The 18,786-nt window shown below is 41.5% G+C and overlaps 1 protein-coding gene across 2 annotated transcripts in view; it reads left to right on the top strand.

Annotated features, from left to right (window-relative positions):
• The window catches only part of Rnf38 (ring finger protein 38), a 146,285-nt gene that overhangs the window by 48,663 nt on the left and 78,836 nt on the right, over window positions 1-18,786 (top strand). For both annotated transcript variants that reach the window (XM_045153931.1, XM_045153928.1), the window contains exon 2: window positions 1,266-1,336. In XM_045153931.1, coding sequence (XP_045009866.1) covers window positions 1,266-1,336 — 71 coding nt within the window. The remainder of the gene's footprint in view (window positions 1-1,265; window positions 1,337-18,786) is intronic.

Genomic DNA, 18,786 nt, shown 5'->3' with positions numbered 1-18,786 from the left:
ACGGCATGGTGCTGCATGTCTTTAATCCCAGCACTCAGGAGACAGAGGTAGGAGGATCACCGTGAGTTCGAGGCCACCCTGAGATTCCTGGGCTAGAGTGAGACCCTACCTCCAAAAACCAAAAGAAAAAAAAAAGTATTGATCATGGCCAAATACCACACTGGCAATCCCAGCAGAGGCAGGAGGATCATGAGTTCAGAGCCAGCTACGTTTTTACCAACATGCTAAGCAAGTGTTTTGCCAATCAAGTTAGATCCCTAGCCCTAGATTTTATTTTATTTTTTTATTTTTTTGGTTTTTTGAAGTAGGGTCTCACTCTGGTCCAGGCTGATCTGGAATTAACTCTGTCATCTCAGGGTGGCCTTGAACTCATGGCAATCCTCCTACCTCTGCCTCCCAAGTGCTGGGATTAAAGGCGTGCACCACCACACCCGGCTTAGATTTTATTTTTAAATAAATAATAATTTTTTTGTTTTATGTTTATTTATTTATTTGAAAGTGACAGAGAGAGAGGCAGAGAGAGAGAGAATGGGCACCCCAGGGCTTCCAGCCATTGCAAACGAACTCCAGATGCATGTGCCCCCTTGTGCATCTGACTAATGTGAGTCCTGGGGAATTGAGCCTTGAACCGGGGTCCTTAGGCTTCACCGGCAAGAGCTTAACCGCTAAGCCATCTCTCCAGCCCTAGATTTTATTTTTATATGATGAGGATTTATAGGGTCATTTTTTCCTTAAAGTATGTGTAGCCTGAAAAATAGTATAATTGTTTTCTTCACTAGTAAGAGTTTATTGAAGGTTGTGTTTATTTAGGTGGCTTTACTTTGAAAATAGAATTGTTTGTATGGTGAAAAGTGGTGACTTAGGAGTTTGAATAACAGAGTTTAGTTTCAGACCTACCTTTTCACTGGCTGCTACTTATTGTAAGTCAGTCTCTGTTTTATTTTCTATAAAAAGGCATGAATATGGCCAGGCGTGGTGGCGCACACCTTTAATCCCAGCACTCGGGAAGCAGAGGTTTTAGGATCGCTGTGAGTTTGAGGCTACCCTGAGACTACATAGTGAATTCCAGGTCATTCTGAACTAGAGTGAAACCCTACCTTGGAAAACAAAAAACAACAAAAAGGCATGAATGATCCATACCTTGCCTATTTACAATATTGTTGAGGATTAGATGGGGTAATTGATGTGAAAGTTATTTAAATCAGTAACCCAATTTGAATGTAAGGACTTCCTGCACCTTAACTTGTCCTCCCTTTTTCTTGTAGGTAGTGTTGGTGCTTCTTTTCAGTGCCAGTCCATCCATCACGACCACATTTGTTATGATGACAGTGACAAGGTGAGGTCCATGTTAATGCCTACCATGGTGAAACGCATGCCACCCTTATGAAATTGCTAGATTCACTTGCATAGCTCTGGGCCTGAGAGCCAGCTGAGTGACATGATGGGGATAATGTCAAGGTAAAGAGGGTGAACTGGTTTGTATATCAGATTATTAGATTGCTTCAGAAATCCTGAGACTAATTCCTCAGGTGGTAGTGGGCTGGATCTTACTTAGTCCTCCATTTTCTATTTATATCTCTGTGCTTCCTCTTTCCCTGAACAGTCTGGGTAGATTATCTCAATATATGAACATGTGCTCTCCAGACTGGTAGCAGTTCATGTTTGTTTCTACTTGCCAGTATATTATATGTTACAAATTTGTTTCACTTTTATAGTTGTTTATTCTGTTATTATTTAATTTACTTTTGTTTGTGTACATATGTTTGGTACGTGTATGTGTGAGCCCACACGGGGTATGATGTGTGTGTGGAAGTTAGAGGACAACCTTAGGGGTTCATCCTCGCCTCCCACTTGTGTAAGACAAGGTCTCTTGTTCACCACTGTGAATACTTACTGAGCTTCCAGGGGTTCTTGTCTGCATGACCTGTCTTTCCACAGGCGGACTAGGACTGTAGACACACACTACTGAATACAACCTCACGTGAGTTCTACAGCTCCACACTCAACATCATCATGTTAGCGCAGAAAGTGCGTTTACACTCTGCACCGTCTTCCTTAGCCCCCTCTCTGTTTTGTTGAGACAAGGGTTAGTTAACTCTGTAGCAACCCAGGCTGGCCTGGGTTTTACTTTGTAGACAAAGTTGGCCTGGAACTCATGGCAGTCTGATTCACTATGGTGAGGATTTGACATAACAGTTTTCCCCCATTTCAAAATCCTGTCCAAGCAAACTATTTATGGGTTTGTTTCATTGGGTTATTTTACTTTTATTCTTTTTCTCTCTAAAGAAACCTGTTATGTTCCAGGCATAGTGGTGGATACCTGTAATGTCAGCACTAGGGAGATGGAAACAGGAGCTAAGCTAACTTGCTCACGGGGCCTTTCTGGTGCTCCTCAACAACTTTGAAAGCCCCCCCCCCCCCCCCCCCGTTACAGTAGATACTCTGTGGCTTGGCCATTTGGAACATCTGGTGGCTGGTGTGGATGAGCATATGTTTAGCCATTACCTTCACTTTCCAGAGGCTTTCTTGAGCTCCTTGTGCTGCTGTGAAGGACCTATCACTCCCTCAGTGGTTTCTGGTACGGACACATCTGAGCGACCTTCTTTAATTTGATTAATTTATTTTTGGAAGCAGTATCTTACACTAGCACAAGTTCATTTAGAACTTACTTTGTAGCTGAGACTGGCCTAGAACTCTTGGCAATCCTCATGCCTCAGTCTTTCCAATGCTGGGATTAAAGGTATGTATCGCCATACTTGGCTTTAGCTCTCCTTATTATTATGATTATAATTTAAGCTTAAAAAAATTTTTAAGGAGGCAGTGAGAAAGAGAATAGGTGTGCCGGTGCCTTCTGCTGCAGACAAACTCCAGATGCGTGCGCTCCCTTGTGCGCATGTGCAACATTGGGTGCTTGTGTCACCATGCCTGGAAGTTTGAACTTGAATTATTAGGCTTTGCAGGCAAGCGCCTGAGCCACTAACTATATAATGTAACCACGCGCCGTAACCACTGAGCCCGCTCTCCAACTCCCTCCTTATTTTAAAATATTTTTATTTATTCATTTTTAAGTAGAGACAGAGAGGTGCACCAAGGCCTCTGGCCTCTGCAGACAAGCTCCAGATGCATGTGCCACTTTACATTTTGCATATTACCCTGAGGAATTGAACCTGGGTAGTGAGGCTTTGCAGGCAAGTGCCTTAATGGTTGAGCCATCTCTCCAGCCCAGCATTTTTTATTTTGATCAAGAACCTCCTCCTCATTCCGTCTGTCCTATCTAGACACTGATTGCTGGGCTTTTCCAAATGGCTTTTGTTTTGTTCTGTTTATGGGTCTCATTGTCTTTGTGAGTACTCCACTGATTCCACTCTGCTGATAGGAAGAGTGGAATACTCATAGCATTCCAGAGTCTATTATACTGTTACAGTTGTTCAGAGGCATGGGTTTCATTTTTAAACCTTTTCAGAAGCAATCCATTGTAAGAGATTTCAGAATGTATAGTTGCCTCACTAAAGTTTAGTATACCAGGGCTGGAGAGATGTCTTAGCATTTACTTAAGGCGTTTGCCTGCAAAGCCTATGAACACCTGTTCAAATCTACAGGTCCCACGTAGCCAGATGCACAAGAGGTGCATGCATCTGGAGTTCATTAGCAGTGGCTGGAGGCCCTGGCGCTCCCATTCTCTCTTTCTCCCCCTCTTCCCCTGCCTATTTCTCTCTCTCAAATAAATAAAGAAAAATAAAAAAATAAAATTTATATTCCAGAGTCTGAAAATGAAACTAATCACAATGATAGAGGGAAGAGGCAAACTCACTTTAGATTAGAATTTATCAGTGCTGTTGCTTCATAATTATGAAGATATTTGGAGTTTAACTTCTTTGTCTGCTCATTCATGACTTAGAAGCCAAAATGAGTCTCCTGGTCTTAGAATTTGGGGAAGCTGTTTCTACTCATCTATTAGGTATTTCCCATATCCCTCAAAATGGTTCTTCTCTGGACTAGAGAGATGGCTTAATGGTTAAGGTGCTTGCCTGCAAAGCCTAAGAGCCCATGTTCTACTCTTCAGATAGCATATAAGCCAGATGCACAAAGGCGAGGCAAGTGCAAGGTTGCATGTGCTCACAAGGTGGCACAAGCGTCTGGAGCTCGATTTCAGTGGCTGAGGCTTTGGTGCACCAATTCTCTCTCTCTATTAAAAGAAAAATGTGGTTCTTCTCTTTGTTTCTCCGTCTTTATATGACTGGCTATGTTTCGGGGGAATGAGATTATTTCCCCAAGAAAGATGGATAGATGAAAGGAGACAAGTTTAAGGGACAATATCACTTGATCAGAATGCCAACAAAACAGTCATGAGACTGCTCATCCTTCTCTCCTGCCTTCAGTGGATGTACTGATTGTTTCTCCTAGTGATTTGACAGAGTACGTTCTCTTAACTGTGTACTTAAAATTTATTCTGCTGATTGAACCAGCAAATAACATTTATTGATTGGTAGCTATATATTTAAGCATTTCAGAATTTATCGGGATAGGAGACAGAGATTGTAGTTTTTCCATGAGTTTGCAGTGTAATTGGGGGAGAAAAACAATAAATACGGCAAGTCAGCTGTATATAGTATGCTGCAATAAGTGAAATGGAAAGAAGGGGCAGATTATCATAAGTAGGATGATGGTACAGCTGGTAACTTTTCTGTTTTTACTTTTTTTTTTAATTTTTATTAGCATTTTCCATGATTATAAAAAAATATCCCATGTTAATTCCCTCAGCTGGTAACTTTTGAGATAGTGTCCCTCTAAGTTGCCTAGACTGGCCTTAAACTCATGGTTCTCCTGCCTCTTTCCTGGGCAACTGAAACTACAAGCCAGGCTACCTGCTAAGCCTGTCTTAGAATGCAGGTTTTAACTAGGTTACCAGGCCTCATTGGGATGGGGGAGATGATGGGTAACATACTTAAAAATCAAATTTCTATATTTGTAATATTTCCTATCTTTTTTATTATTTAAATGACTGCGTTTGTGTGTGTGTTCATATGTGTGAAGGCAGATGCAGCATGTAATGGTGTCCATGTGGAGATCAGAAGAAAGCTTTCCATTATCCATTTTTGCCTTTCGCCTCATTTGAGGCAGTGTGCCTTGTTCTCACTGTTGTTCACTGATGCATTTATCAGGGCTAATGGTCTATAAGCTTCTAAGAAATCATCCTGTCTCTGCCTCGCATTTCTCTGATGGCATAGTGGGATTACCAAGACCCCTAAGGTTTCCAGCATTTACAATAGGATCTGGAGATCCAAAGTCAGGTACTCTGGGTGAGCAACAAGCAGTTTATCCACTGAGCTATCTCTTTACCCTCATGTTTTCTTTCTTTGTATAACAAATGGATATTGAAAATTGCTCCATCGGACTTAACTCTGGCTGTCTTTGTTTCTGTCTGTTGTGCTCTCAAGTTTTTATTCTCTCTTTCTGTTTAATATTTTTATTTATTTATTTGCAAGAAGAGAGAATAGGAAGGGAGTGTGCCAGGGCCACTTGCTGCTACAAATGAGCTTTAGATGCATCCGCCACTTTGTTTATCTGTCTTTATGTAAGTACTGGAAAATTGAATCCAGGCTGCCAAGTTTTGCAAGCAAGCATCTTTAACCACTGAGGCATCTCCATAACCCTCTAAGTCTGTCGCTGTCACCTGTACTCCACAATTTACAGCAGCAGACAGCTTTTAAATTTATTATGTATTTGAGTACTTCATCATCAAGCACTTGTGGATATTGGGGCAGTTGATTGAACAAAACAGATTAAGAGGTCTTTATTTTTGTGAAGCATGTTTTCTGCAAAGGGAGAGATGAAGCAAGAAATGTATTACCAAATGGTTATTTGTGTTATAAATAATAATGGGGCTGGAGAGATGACTCAGTGGTTAAAGGAATTTGTTTGCTAAAAGCCTAAAAACCTAATGGCTTAGGTTTGATTCTCTAGCACCCATGTAAGGTCAGATATACAGAGCAGCTCATACATCTGGAGTTTGTTTGCAGAGGTTGGAGGCCCTGGCACACCCATATACACTCACTCATTTACTCCCTCTCTCCCTTCCTCCCTCTCTCCCCTCCCTCTTCCTCTCTTAAAGAAAATAAGAAAGGATAATGCAGGGAAGAGGTATAGGAGTATGGAGAAAAGGTTACCTCCTAAAGCAGGGTAGTCACTACACCCTTTTAAGTATATAAGGGAGTACATCGGATACAGATAAGAGTGAGTCTGGTTTTTGTTATGACTTGGCAGAGTAGCTGAGGAACACAGACCATAAAGGATAAAACATAAATGTATTATATAGTATGCTATAATAAGTGAAATAGATAAAGAGTAAGCTGTGATTAGTGGGGACTTTCATGTAGGCACTAACTTATGCCCATTTTGTAGGTAAAGAATATGAAACAAACTAAATAATTTGCCCAAGATCACACAGTAAGTAGCACAATTGGGATTCAAATCCATGTTACCTTGCTCAGGTCTGTACTGTACTGTTTGAAGAACACTGTTCTTATTAGTTTCTTTCATCATCTCTGATGTGCTGAAACATATCTGATAGTACTGGAGGACCTGGACTTTACATCAGTGAGATGTTAGTGGGTGACTTTTCATTCTTTTCTTGCCAAGGTTCTTTAGTCTCAATTCTGATTCATGACTATCTTTACTTATTCTAGGCTCCTTTTTAGCAACACCCTGACCCTGCTTCATGTTCAGAATTATGTGCTGCTTTGTGCTTTGTAAGATATCTCATACTGTACATTCATATATTGCATTGTTTAATTAGGATGGTCATATAAAATTACTTTAAAATATAATACAGGGATTTCCAGTTAAGATGGCGGCGTAGGTACCACGCCAAAGCAGCCTGGGGGGGAAACACCAAAAAAACTCAGCAAAATACACACTTTTACCAAAAAGTGAGGTGTATAGGAAATTGAAGCGGCAGCAGAGAAGTAGGAGAGATCCAGAGCATCCAGAGCCCGCACAGGCCGGCAAAAGCGGCCCCGGCAGCTCCGCCAACCGCAGCAGTGACGGCGGCAGCGCAACAGAAAGCCGCCAGACTCGGCTCCAGCCGCAGGAAAAACCATGTAAGGGGAGCTTTCACTCACACCGTTGCTCTCTGCAACTCAAGAAACATGAAGGGAGAGCGGCAGTGAGCAGCAGAGGAGCAGACCGCGAGGTAGAAGAACACGTGGAGCAGCGAGAGAACCAGAGCAGCTGCGGCTCCCTCCCCTCCCCCACCGCCTGAGCCCAGCTCCAGCGAACAGAGCAGCGTCCCGGGACCCGGCCACGCCAACTTGAGCCGACAGCGGGACCCAAGCAGGAGCAGACTCTGGCAGCAACATCAGCGGATCCGGCACCGGTAACAGTGGCCCCAGCAGCAGCAGACCCAGGAGTAGCAGCAGCAGCAGACCCAGCAGCAGCAGCAGCGGCGGACCCAGCAGCAGCAGCATTGGAGGCAGCAGCGGCAGCTTTAGCAGCAGCAGTTCCTGCAGCGGGGGTGATGATCTGCAGTGCCACAGTTGCCAGGCTTGGTTTGCCCCACAGGAAAAGCCAGTGCCCAGCTCCAGAAATCAGAACAGCAGCCCAATGACCCAGGCAGCAACTTGACTGAGATCAAAATCATCCAAGGTAACTGGGATTGCACCAGGGAAGGGTCTCACTTGGGCACAAGCTGACTTGGATTCCTCAACAGACCACAAATCTTAACCTCATTGTTGATAGAGGATCTGATTGCTAGAATAGCTACTCTTGCATACATACGTGGGGCTGTTTTTGATTGAATGTGTACAGTGTTTAGTTAACTTTTAGAATCTACCTGTATTTTATTCCACTCAGCCTGCTTGAATACTCCCATAGCAAGGAAACTCAACCCCTAGGAACACCTTTGTAGATACTCTGAGAGTCTTAAGAGCCACACCTAATACCTTAAGCTCCTACCCTGAAAATATATAACATCAAATCAATTGATACAGCTAAGAATACCCAGCTAGCTAGAAACCAAGCATTAACTTAATCCAAGATGCAAAAATATATACATTATAACACAAGAAACAATAAAAAGCAAGACGAAATAAATCCACCTAAAAGTATTAATGCATCAGAAATGTCCTGCAGTGAGAACAAGTTAGAGGAAATGCCTAAGAAAGAGTTCACAAGAATGATTGTAAATATATTCAAAGAGGTCAAAGAACAAATCAAAAGAATCAAAGAGGAAATCAAAGGAATCAAAGAAGACGCAGGACACCAATTTAATGAAATAAAGAAGGCAATACAAGACATAAATAAGGAAATAGAAATAATAAAGAAAAAACAGTCAGAATTACTAGCAATGAAGAACACAGTTAATGAAATAAAAAAACTCTATAGAAAATCTCACCAGTAGAATGGATGAGGGAGAGGACAGAATATCTAAGCTAGAAGACCAGGTGGCAGACCTAATGCAGTCCAACAAAGAGAAAGACAAACTTATAGAAAAGTATGAGTGGGAATTTCAAGATATTCAGGACACTATGGAAAGATCAAATATAAGCATTCAGGGCATAGTAGAAGTAGAATTCCACTCCAAAGGCTTAGTAGGTGTCTTCAACAAAATCATAGAAGAAAATTTCCCCCAAATTGGGAAAGAGGTGCCAATACAGATACAGGAAGCCTTTAGAACCCCAGCCAGACAAAACCTGGAAAGAACCTCTCCTTGCCATATTATAATCAAACTTCCAAACACACAAACCAAAGAAAAAAATATTGAAAGCACTTAGAGAGAAAAATCAAGTTACCTACAAAAGTAAGTCCATCGGGATTACAGCAGATTATTCAACACAAACTTTAAAAGCCAGAAGGGCTTGGAGTGATATATTCCAAGTTCTGAAAGATAACAACTCTCCACCAAGGTTACTTTATCCTGCAAAGCTATCCATTCAAATAGACAGAGAAATAAGGACATTCCATGACAAAAGCAGGTTAAAGGAGTATTTGAAGACAAAACCAGCTCTACAGAAAATACTTGATAGAATCCTCCATGCTGAAGAAAAGGAAAAGCACACATACAAGGAACCTAGAAAAAACAAGCAATACTCAAATACTAATTAACACAAGAGAGCACAGGTACAACTGGAACCCCCCCCAAAAAAGAATGGAAAACATAAATACACACCTTTCAATAATATCTCTTAATATCAACGGCCTCAATGCCCCAACCAAAAGACATAGGTTTGCAGACTGGGTTAAAAAGCAGGATCCTACAATTTGTTGTCTCCAAGAAACTCACCTTTCTACAAAGGATAGACATTATCTTAGGGTGAAAGGTTGGAAAATGGTGTTTCAAGCAAATGGGCCTAGAAAACAAGCAGGGGTTGCTATCCTAGTATCTGACAAGGTAGACTTCAGTCCAATGTTAGTCAAGAAAGATAAGGTAGGTCACTTTATATTGATTAAGGGCACACTCCAACAGGAGGACATTACAATCCTAAACATATATGCACCTAACATGGGGGCTCCCAAATTCGTCAAACAAACACTATTAGAACTAAGGTCACAGGTAACACCAAACACAGTGGTGGTGGGTGACTTTAACACCCCACTCTCAATTGACAGGTCATCCCGGGAAAAAATAAACAGAGAGGCATCTGGACTAAATGAGGTCATAGAAGGAATGGACCTAACAGATATATACAGGACATTTCATCCAAAGGCTGCAGAATGTACATTCTTTTCAGCAGCACATGGAACATTCTCTAAAATAGACCATATATTAGGACACAAAGCAAATCTTAACAAATTCAGGAAAATTGAAATAATTCCTTGCATTCTCTCTGACCACAAGGGAATTAAACTACAAATCAGTAGCAAGAAAGGCTATAGAGCATACACAAAATCATGGAAACTAAACAATACACTACTAAATGATGAATGGGCCAATGAAGAGATCAAGAAGGAAATCAAAAAATTTATATAGCCAAACAATAATGAGAACACAACATATCAAAATCTCTGGGACACAATGAAGGTAGTTCTAAGAGGTAAATTTATAGCCTTAAGTGCCTATATTAAGAAATTAGAAAGGTCACAAGTAAACGACCTAATGCTTCACCTTAAAGCCTTGGAAAAAGAACAAGGCAAACCAAAAATCGGTAGACGGGAAGAAATAATAAAGATTAGGGCAGAAATTAATGAAATGGAAACAAAAAAACAATCCAAAGAATTAATGAAACTACGAGTTGGTTCTTTGAAAGGATAAACAAGATTGATAAACCCTTAGCAAATCTGACCAAAAGAACGAGAGAAGAGACACAAATGAATAAAATCAGAGATGAACAAGGTAACATCACAACAGATTCCAGAGAAATTCAAAAAATCATAGGGACATACTATAAAAGCATATACTCCACAAAGTATGAAAATCTGAAAAAAATGGATGATTTCCTTGATTTATATGACCTACCTAAATTAAAATATAATACAAAAAATGTGGGCTGGAAAGGTAGCTTAACGGTTAAAGCACTTAAGGGCCCAGGTTTGATTCCGTAGTATCCACACCAAGTCAGATGCACAAGGTGGCACATATGTCTAAAGTTCTGTAGTAGTTGGAGGCCCTGGCACACCTATTCTCTTTCTGTCTGCCTCCCTACCCAAAAAAAGTAAATAAAATTTTTTTTTAATGTGATTGTTGCAACATCTCTATATTTTACCTTGATGTTGCAATTAACCTACCTAGGCAGTGTCAAATTGGCAATAAAGTGACATGTACACAATGAGAACATATTTGGCATAGGGAATGGGTCTAACCTGAGAATGAGATGTAATAACAAGGAAAAAAAGAAGCTCCTTAAATGAGATGCATTAACTTGAAGCCTCATTTATATACCTCCCAAGCGCTGTGGTATCTTGAGGAAGGCTAGTCCTTTGAGAGAAGGGAGTGGGAAAATTCTTTTTAAATTGCCTGTGAGTGGTGATTCAAAGCATAAGTCTTTTCTGAACAAAACTTCTTGAAGTAGAGTTAATCCATTTGACTCAGGATGAAGGCACCCATCCCACTTGTGTATGTACAGGTTAACACTACAGGTGGGAAATTTCTTCCATGATCACATACGTCCTTTTTTTTGTTGTTTTTATGGTTATAAGTTATATATTTTGTTTTGGTCTTTTTTGTTGTTGGTGGTGGTGGTTTTGGTCTTTTGAGGTTGGATCTTGTTATATAGTAATCCTGGCCAGCTTGGTATTGTACGTGGCTGAGGCTAGCCTCAAAAAACTTTCAACAGTCTTCCTCTATTAGTCTTCTGAATGCTGGAATCATAGTGTGCACTGCCACATCCAGATTTATAAAAACGTTAAATTTCCTTAAAATTGTAAACTCATGACCATCTCATGATACAAATGCATTTTGTCCAACTTTAAAAGTCCCCATAGTCTTTACCAATCCCAACATTGTCCAAAGTCTCACCTGAGAACCTCTTAACTATGAGCCCTGTAAAATCAAAAAATAGATTACATCCAACCCATAATGGCACAGAGTAAATATTTCCCCTCCAAAAAGGAGGAATGGGCTCATAGCAAGGAAAGGCTGGACCGGCGCAAGATCCAAATTAAGTAGGACGCACATTGACCACTACAGCTCCATGTCTGGCACCTGGACTCTGATGCAGTCCTCTAGGTCCCAAGGGGATTCAGCAGTTTTCCCCCTCCCGCTGCATTTATTGCTTGCTTCCCGAGCCAGCAGCTTTCCTTGGCAGTTATCTCATACTCTTGGCTATTCCCAATGTCCTGGGGTCTCCACTATTACCTGTGGTTCATCTTCACAGCACCCTGCCATGGCTCCACAGGACTTCCATGCAGAGACTACAGCCCTGCTTCTTAGAGGCACATCTTAATGACTGTATTTCCTGTATTTGTCATACTTCTACAACCAGTACCGGTGGGGACACGGCCAAATTTGTTAATTTAGGGGGTGGGGATGAAGTTCATCTTTGAGGAATAGGCAACTTCTTGAGCATTCTTTCAGGCCCTTCCCTTCAAAATAATTTGTGGGCTTTTTTTTTTTTTTAATTTTTAAAGACTTTTTATTTATTTGCAACAGAGAAAGAAAGAATGTGGGTACACCAAGGCTTCTCACTGCTGCAATCAAACTCCAGATGCATGTACCATTTTGTGCATCTGGCTTTACATGGGTACTGGGAAATTGAACCCAAGCCAGGAGGCTTTGCAAGCAAGTACCTTTAACCAATAAGCCCTCTTCCCTAGCCCAAAAGAATTTGTATTAGTAGTAGCTTGAGGGATCCCTCTATTGCCCAATTCAGAGCGACTGGTTTATCTTTAATCTCTTGAACAGTTGCTGAAGCAACAGCAATTCCTGTGCCTAGGGTTTATTTCCTTTTTCTCTGTATTAGGTCCCTACTAAACACACTAGTATATTACTCTGCTCAAGTTCTCAGGATATGAGCAGAATGCAGCTAGCCTTTCTGCCAGATCATTACACAAACTGCTTCTAGTCTACTCCTGACAATGTCTTCTTTCCCTACCTCATAAGTTCAGCCTTCACAGTACACACTTCTCTCAAATTTGAGACTTGCAAAACTCATCAGAATGGCCCATCAGGCTCTGCTTATAGCACTGCAAGATTTCTCCAGTCCAAATTCTTCCATATTCCTCTTGCAAACCAATTCCAAAAAAAAACAAAAACCAGGATTATCATAGAAATGACCCCAGCAGTGTCCTCACTCTTGAGCACCAGGTTTCTGTAATAGTTACCTTCTCATTGCTGGGTCAAAACACCTGACCAGGAGGAACTTAGAGAAGGAAAGAGCTTATTTCTTTTATTTTGAACAGACATTTTTTGAGAGTGAGTATGGGCATGCAAAGGCCTTCTGACACCACACATGCATACACTATTTTGTGCATCTGCCTCCATGTGGGTACTGGGGAATCAAACTCAGACCATTAGGCTTTTAGGCTTTGTAAGCAAGTGCCTTTAACCACTGAGCCATCTCCCTAGCCCACAGCTTTGAAGGGAAGTTTCATCGTGGTAGGGGTACCATGGCAAAGTAGACCACTGAGCACCATATCTTTTCACATCACCTGAAAGGAAGCAGCACTGGTAGGCTGGACTATAAAACTTCAAGGCCTGCTCCCAGCAACATACTTCCCAAAGGCTCTACAACTTTCCTAAATTGCTACCAGCTGAGGACCAAGTATACATTAACCTATGGGGACATTTCATTCAAATAATTGCAACTCCTTTCTTTCTTTTGAGACAGGCTAAATGAGCCCAGGCTAGATGAACTTACTATTTTGATTTTGTTATTTTTTTTTATTTGATTTTGTTATTTTTTGTTAGTTTTTGCTTTTCAAATTGTGTCACTCTTCTAAAAACCGTTAACTTTTCTAACTTACCTGGAAAACTAGGGTAGCACAATCATGTCTTCTAATGTAAGGTTTGCAGTTGTTTCTTTGGTCTAGATAATTCTCTTGAGTTTTGAATGACTTTTATGTTCATGGGTACAGGTAGTAGGTTAGAACAGCAGTAGTATATTTTTAGCATATGGGATTCTCTATTGCCCTTTCTTTTTAAATGTTTTATTTACTCATTTATTTGTTTGCAAGCAGAGAGAGAGAGAATTGGGCATTCAAGGGCCTGCAGCCACCACAGAGGAACTCCAGAGGCATGTGCCACTTTGTGCATCCATCTTTATGTGGACACTGGGAAATTGAAGCCAGGCTGTCAGGTGTTGTAGGCAACCACCTTAGCCACTAAGCCAACTCTCCAGCACCCCCACCTTCTGATCCCCCTAGCAGATAACCCTCATCCTGTTTATCTGTTTAAAAAGTGGTATGTAGTGGAGTACATCTTTAATGCTAGCACTTGGGAGGTAGAGGTAGGAGGATTGTCAATGAGTTTGAAGTTACCCTGAGACTGCATAGTGAATTCCAGGTCAGCGTGGGGTAGAGTGAAACCCTACCTAAAAAAAAAAAAATAAAAAATAAAATAAAAAAAAAAAATTGGTAGGAAGGCCATGCGTGGTGTTGCATGCCTTTAATTCCAGCGGGAGGCCAAAGTAGCAGTATCACCGTGAGTTTGAGGTCAGTCTGAGACTACATAATGAGCTCCAGGTCAATCTGGGCTAAAGCGAAATCCTACCTTGACCCCCCCCCCCAAGGGAAAAAAAACTATATAGTCTCAGGTTGACCTCGAGCTCACAGTGATCCTGGCTCCCGAGTGCTGGGATTAAAGGTGTGCATCACCATTGGGGAGTTGGGTGGGGAGAGAGAGAGAGACAGAATGGGCACTCCAGAGCCTCTAACCACTGCAAACAGATTCCAGGTACATGCACCACTTTGTGCATCTGGTTTTATGTGGGTGCTGAGGAAATCAAACTCCTGGTTTTTAGGATTTATGGGCAAGCACCTCAATTGCTGAGCCACCTAGGCCTTTGGGAAATGAGTAAGGATAAGCTACCTAAAATTATGTGGCAAGATTTATTGGCCATATAGATACAGTAAAAGTTGTTTGTTAACTAATAGATTGGTTTCAAAAGCAAAATTTAAGGGATATGCTATATGCAGGAGAAAAATAAAGCAAATGACAGAAAAATGAAAGTAAAGATAAGCAAAGAGCTAACCATAGTGCCACACACCTGTAATTCCAGCATTCAGGAGACTGAAGCAGGAGGAGTAGGAGTTACAGGACAGCCTGGGTTATGTTGTGAGAGCCTGTCTAACCAATGTGAAACAGAGTCTCATGTAGCCCATGTGGCTTTGAACTCCCGATCCTTCTGTCTCAACCTGAGATTGTAGGGATGTACCACCACATTCAGCTAGTAGAAGTGACATTTTTAGTAGAGTTCAAATCATAAGGGCTGGGGAAGATGGCTGAGCAGTTAAAGCACTTGCTTACAATTCCCTGGTTTTACATCATGCCAGACACAAATGTGCCCATGTGTCTGGAGTGTATTTGCAGCTGCAAGCAGCCCTGATATGCCCCCCTCCCCCCCAACACAGATTGAAAAATCACAAGTTGGTCTGTAGAGATGACTCAGCAGTTAAAGACCCTTGCAAAGCTTGATGGCCTGTGTTCAGTTCTGTAGTACCTACATAAAGCCAGATACACAAAAACTTACGAGCATCTATAGTCAGTTTGCAATGGCAAGAGGCCCTGGCACCTTCATTCTCTCATTCTCATCCTCCCTCCCTCTCTGTACAGCCACTGTGGAGTTGAATATGAAGATTACTGAAAAGGATGAATATAGAGCTGCCAATAGACCCAGTTATTCCCTTACTGGGTATTTACCATAAATGCTCCATGCTTCACCACAGAGATATTTGCTCAACCATGTTTATAGCTACTCAGTTCATAATAGCTAATAACTGGAATCAACCCTGCTTGTGGGAGGAAGAGGTTTATTTCAGGCTTAAAGTTTTGAGGGTAAGTTTCATCATAACTGGGGAAGGCATAGCAGAGCAAGAAACTGTCACATAGCTGTGTGAAAGTGAGCTTAGAGCTGGGCTAATAAACCACAAGCCCCCCACTTACCCACCCAGTGACACAACACTTCCAGCAAGGCTCCACCTCCCAAGTTGCCACCAGCTGAGGATCAAGTATAAAGTTTAATCACAAACATGCAAGGCTATGAAGGACACTACATTCGACCTACCACAGGTGGTATACCCAGAGAAATCAAGGAAGCTCCATGTCTCTTCCCTCATACATCAATCATCCTGGGTATCTCTTCATCCGTATCCTTTGTAATATCCTTTATAGTGACCAGGAAACACAAGTGTTTCTTTTGAGTTCTGTATAAGTTTATCCAGTGAATGACTGAAACCTGGGCTGGGTTCATGAGGCTGGCCGTTCAAACACACTGGTCACAAACGAGCTGTGACTGACATCTGAAGTGTGAGGAAGATGTCCTGGGGCTAGGCTCTAAGTTCTCCAGGTAGATCATGTCAGAACTGAACTGCAACACACCTAGTTGGTGTCCACTGCTGCAGTGTTGCTTACTGTTTGATGTGGAAAAGTCCCTCACCTTTTGAGAAATCTTCTGTGTTGGTTATTTAGGTGTGAGGGCAGAAGAAAAACTTTGTCTACTCAATCCCCAAATATTTAAGCCAAAACCATTAAAAGTATAAGAAATGGACACAATCATAAGTTCAGAGGTATACAGATGCTGTGGAAGAAGGAGTATCATTTAATGAAGTTATTGTGGGGGCTGGAGAGATTACTCAGTGGTTAAGGTACTTATCTGCAAAGGCTAACCGGGTTTGGTTCCCCAGTACCCATGTAATGCCAGATGCACAAAGTGGCTCATGCATCTAGAGTTTGTTTGTAGTGGCTGTTTCTTTTCTCTCTATCTTGCAAATAAATAAATACAAGTATTTTTTTTTAAAAAAGAAGCTAGTCTATTGAAAGTGGGTACATGTTCATTTTTTTCCTAAATAAATTACCAAACAGGCTATTTATAGCATATTTGTTATCTCATGCTTTCTATGGTTAGGCAGTCTAGGATGATGGTTGACCGGTTCTACTCAGATCTCACAAGGTAGCAAACAAGATAGTGGTCAGGATTGTATTCTTATTTGGAGCCTTGATTAAAGAAAGATCTGTTCAGGCTCATTCAGGCTGTTGGTAAAATTCATTTTTCTGTAGACATGTGGCTAAGGATATGAGGTCATACTAGAGTCTAGCAAGTCACAGGTCCTAGAGGCTGCCCACAGTTTTGTTATGTGATCCTCTCCTTGGGCAGTTCACCCCTGCCTATGGCTTCTTTTAAACCAGTAACAGACTCTCCTGCCGGTCAGCTGAGATGGAGTCTTAATATAATGAAACATAGTTGCAGAAATGACATCATCTATCTCTGTCATATTCTGGTTAGAAGTAAATAATGGGTTTCTCATATTCTCCAGCAGGAGAAGATTACAAAAGAACACTGACTTATTAATGTTCACCTGAGTGTAGGTCAAGTTTTAATACCAGCTTTATTAAAAGATAATTTATATGCCATAAGTTCATTACTAAAATATAATTTCAGTGATTTTTTAAATTTTCAAAGAATTGTACCACCTTCACCATCTTAGCACATTTATATCCTCTTATCAGAAACCCATTTGCTGGAGAGATGACTTTGTGGTTAAGGCTCTTGCCTGTGAAACCTAAGGACCCGGGTTTGATTCCCTAGATCCCACATAAGCCAGAAGCACATGGTGGCACATGCATCTGGAGTTCGTTTGTGGTGGTTAGAGGACTATTCTGTCCCTCTCTATCTGACTCCCTCTCATAATAAGTTTTAAAAACATATATTCTGGTCAGGCGTGGTGGCACACGCCTTTAATATCGGCACTTGGGAGGCAGAGGTAAGAGGATTGCTGTGAGTTCAAGGCCAGCCTGGGACTACTGGAGAGTTCCAGGTCAGCCTTGTCTAGAGTGAGACCCAGAGACTCCATAGTGAATTCCAGGTCAGTGTGGACTAGAGTGAGACCATATCCCTCGAAGCAAACAAGCAACCATAACAAAACCACGGGCTGGAGATACGGCACAGCTCAAGGGGCTTGCTTACAAAGCCTGACAGTCTGGGTTTGACTCCCTAGCACCCATGTAAAGCCAGGTGCACAAAGTAGTACATGTCTAGAGCTTGTTTCCTGTGACAGGAAGTCTAGGTGCGCACAAACTCACTCCCCCTGTGTCTGCCTCCTTCTGTCTCACTTCTCTCTCAAATAATAAATTCTTTTCTTTTTTTGGGGGGGTGGGTTTCGAGGTAGGGTCTCACTCTGGTCCAAGCTGACCTAGAATTAACTCTGTCATCTCAGGGTGGCCTTGAACTCATGGCAATCCTCCTACCTCTGCCTCCCGAGTGCTGGGATTAAAATAAATTCTTTTTTAAAAAATATGTTACTTACTTATTTATTTGAGAGAGAGAGAGAGACAGAGGAAGAGGCAAAGAGAAAGATAGAATGGGCTAGGGCCTCCAGCAACTGCAAACGAACTCCAGACATGTGCCTCCTTATGCATCTGGCTTATGTAGGTCCTGGGGAATCAAACTGGGGTTTTTAGGCTTTGTAGGCAAACACCTCAACTGCTAAGCCCTTTCCCCAGCTCCCATTTTTAAATTCTTTTTATTTATCTTTTTGGTTTAGAGAATGAGAGAGAATTGGTGTGCCAGGGCCTCAGCTACTGCAGTTGAACTCTAGATGCTTGCACCACCTAGTGGGCATGTGCGACCTTGCGCTTGCCTCACCTTTGTGTGTTTGGCTTATAGGGGATCTGGAGAGTTGAACACAGGTCCTTAGGCTTCACAGGCAAGCACCTTAACTGCTAAGCAATCTCCCCAGCCCAACATTTGCCATTTTAAAATTAGGGTTCCTCCTACCCACTTATTTGTTAGAGGAGTTCTTTAGCAATCTGCACACTAACCCTTTATTAGATATATGAATTGCACATTTTTGCTGTCTCTGCTTTTGGTGGTCAGAGCCAAGAAATAACTGACAATTCCAATACCAAAGCTTTTCACCAATCCCTCCCCCCAAAAGTTTTGTAGGTTTTGTTTTGAGTTCTTTGAGTCACTTTGAGTTGATTTTCATACATTGTATGATGTAAGGATCCAGCTTCATTCCTTCATTCCTTTCCTGTGGAGATCCAGGTTTCATACTTGTTGAAAAGACTGTTCTTGAATGGTTTGGCACTCTCTGGAAAATCACTTGACCATATTATGTGAGGGCTTATTTCTAAGCTGTCTAGTCTGTTCCTTTGTTTTGTTTTTTTGTTGTTGGTTTGTTTGTTTTCATTTCTTA

Source organism: Jaculus jaculus, chromosome 1 (assembly GCF_020740685.1).
Source record: "Jaculus jaculus isolate mJacJac1 chromosome 1, mJacJac1.mat.Y.cur, whole genome shotgun sequence".
Taxonomy (NCBI): domain Eukaryota; kingdom Metazoa; phylum Chordata; class Mammalia; order Rodentia; family Dipodidae; genus Jaculus; species Jaculus jaculus.
The sequence above is the reverse complement of the archived record's forward strand: the minus strand, read 5'-3'. Positions and strand labels throughout refer to the sequence as shown.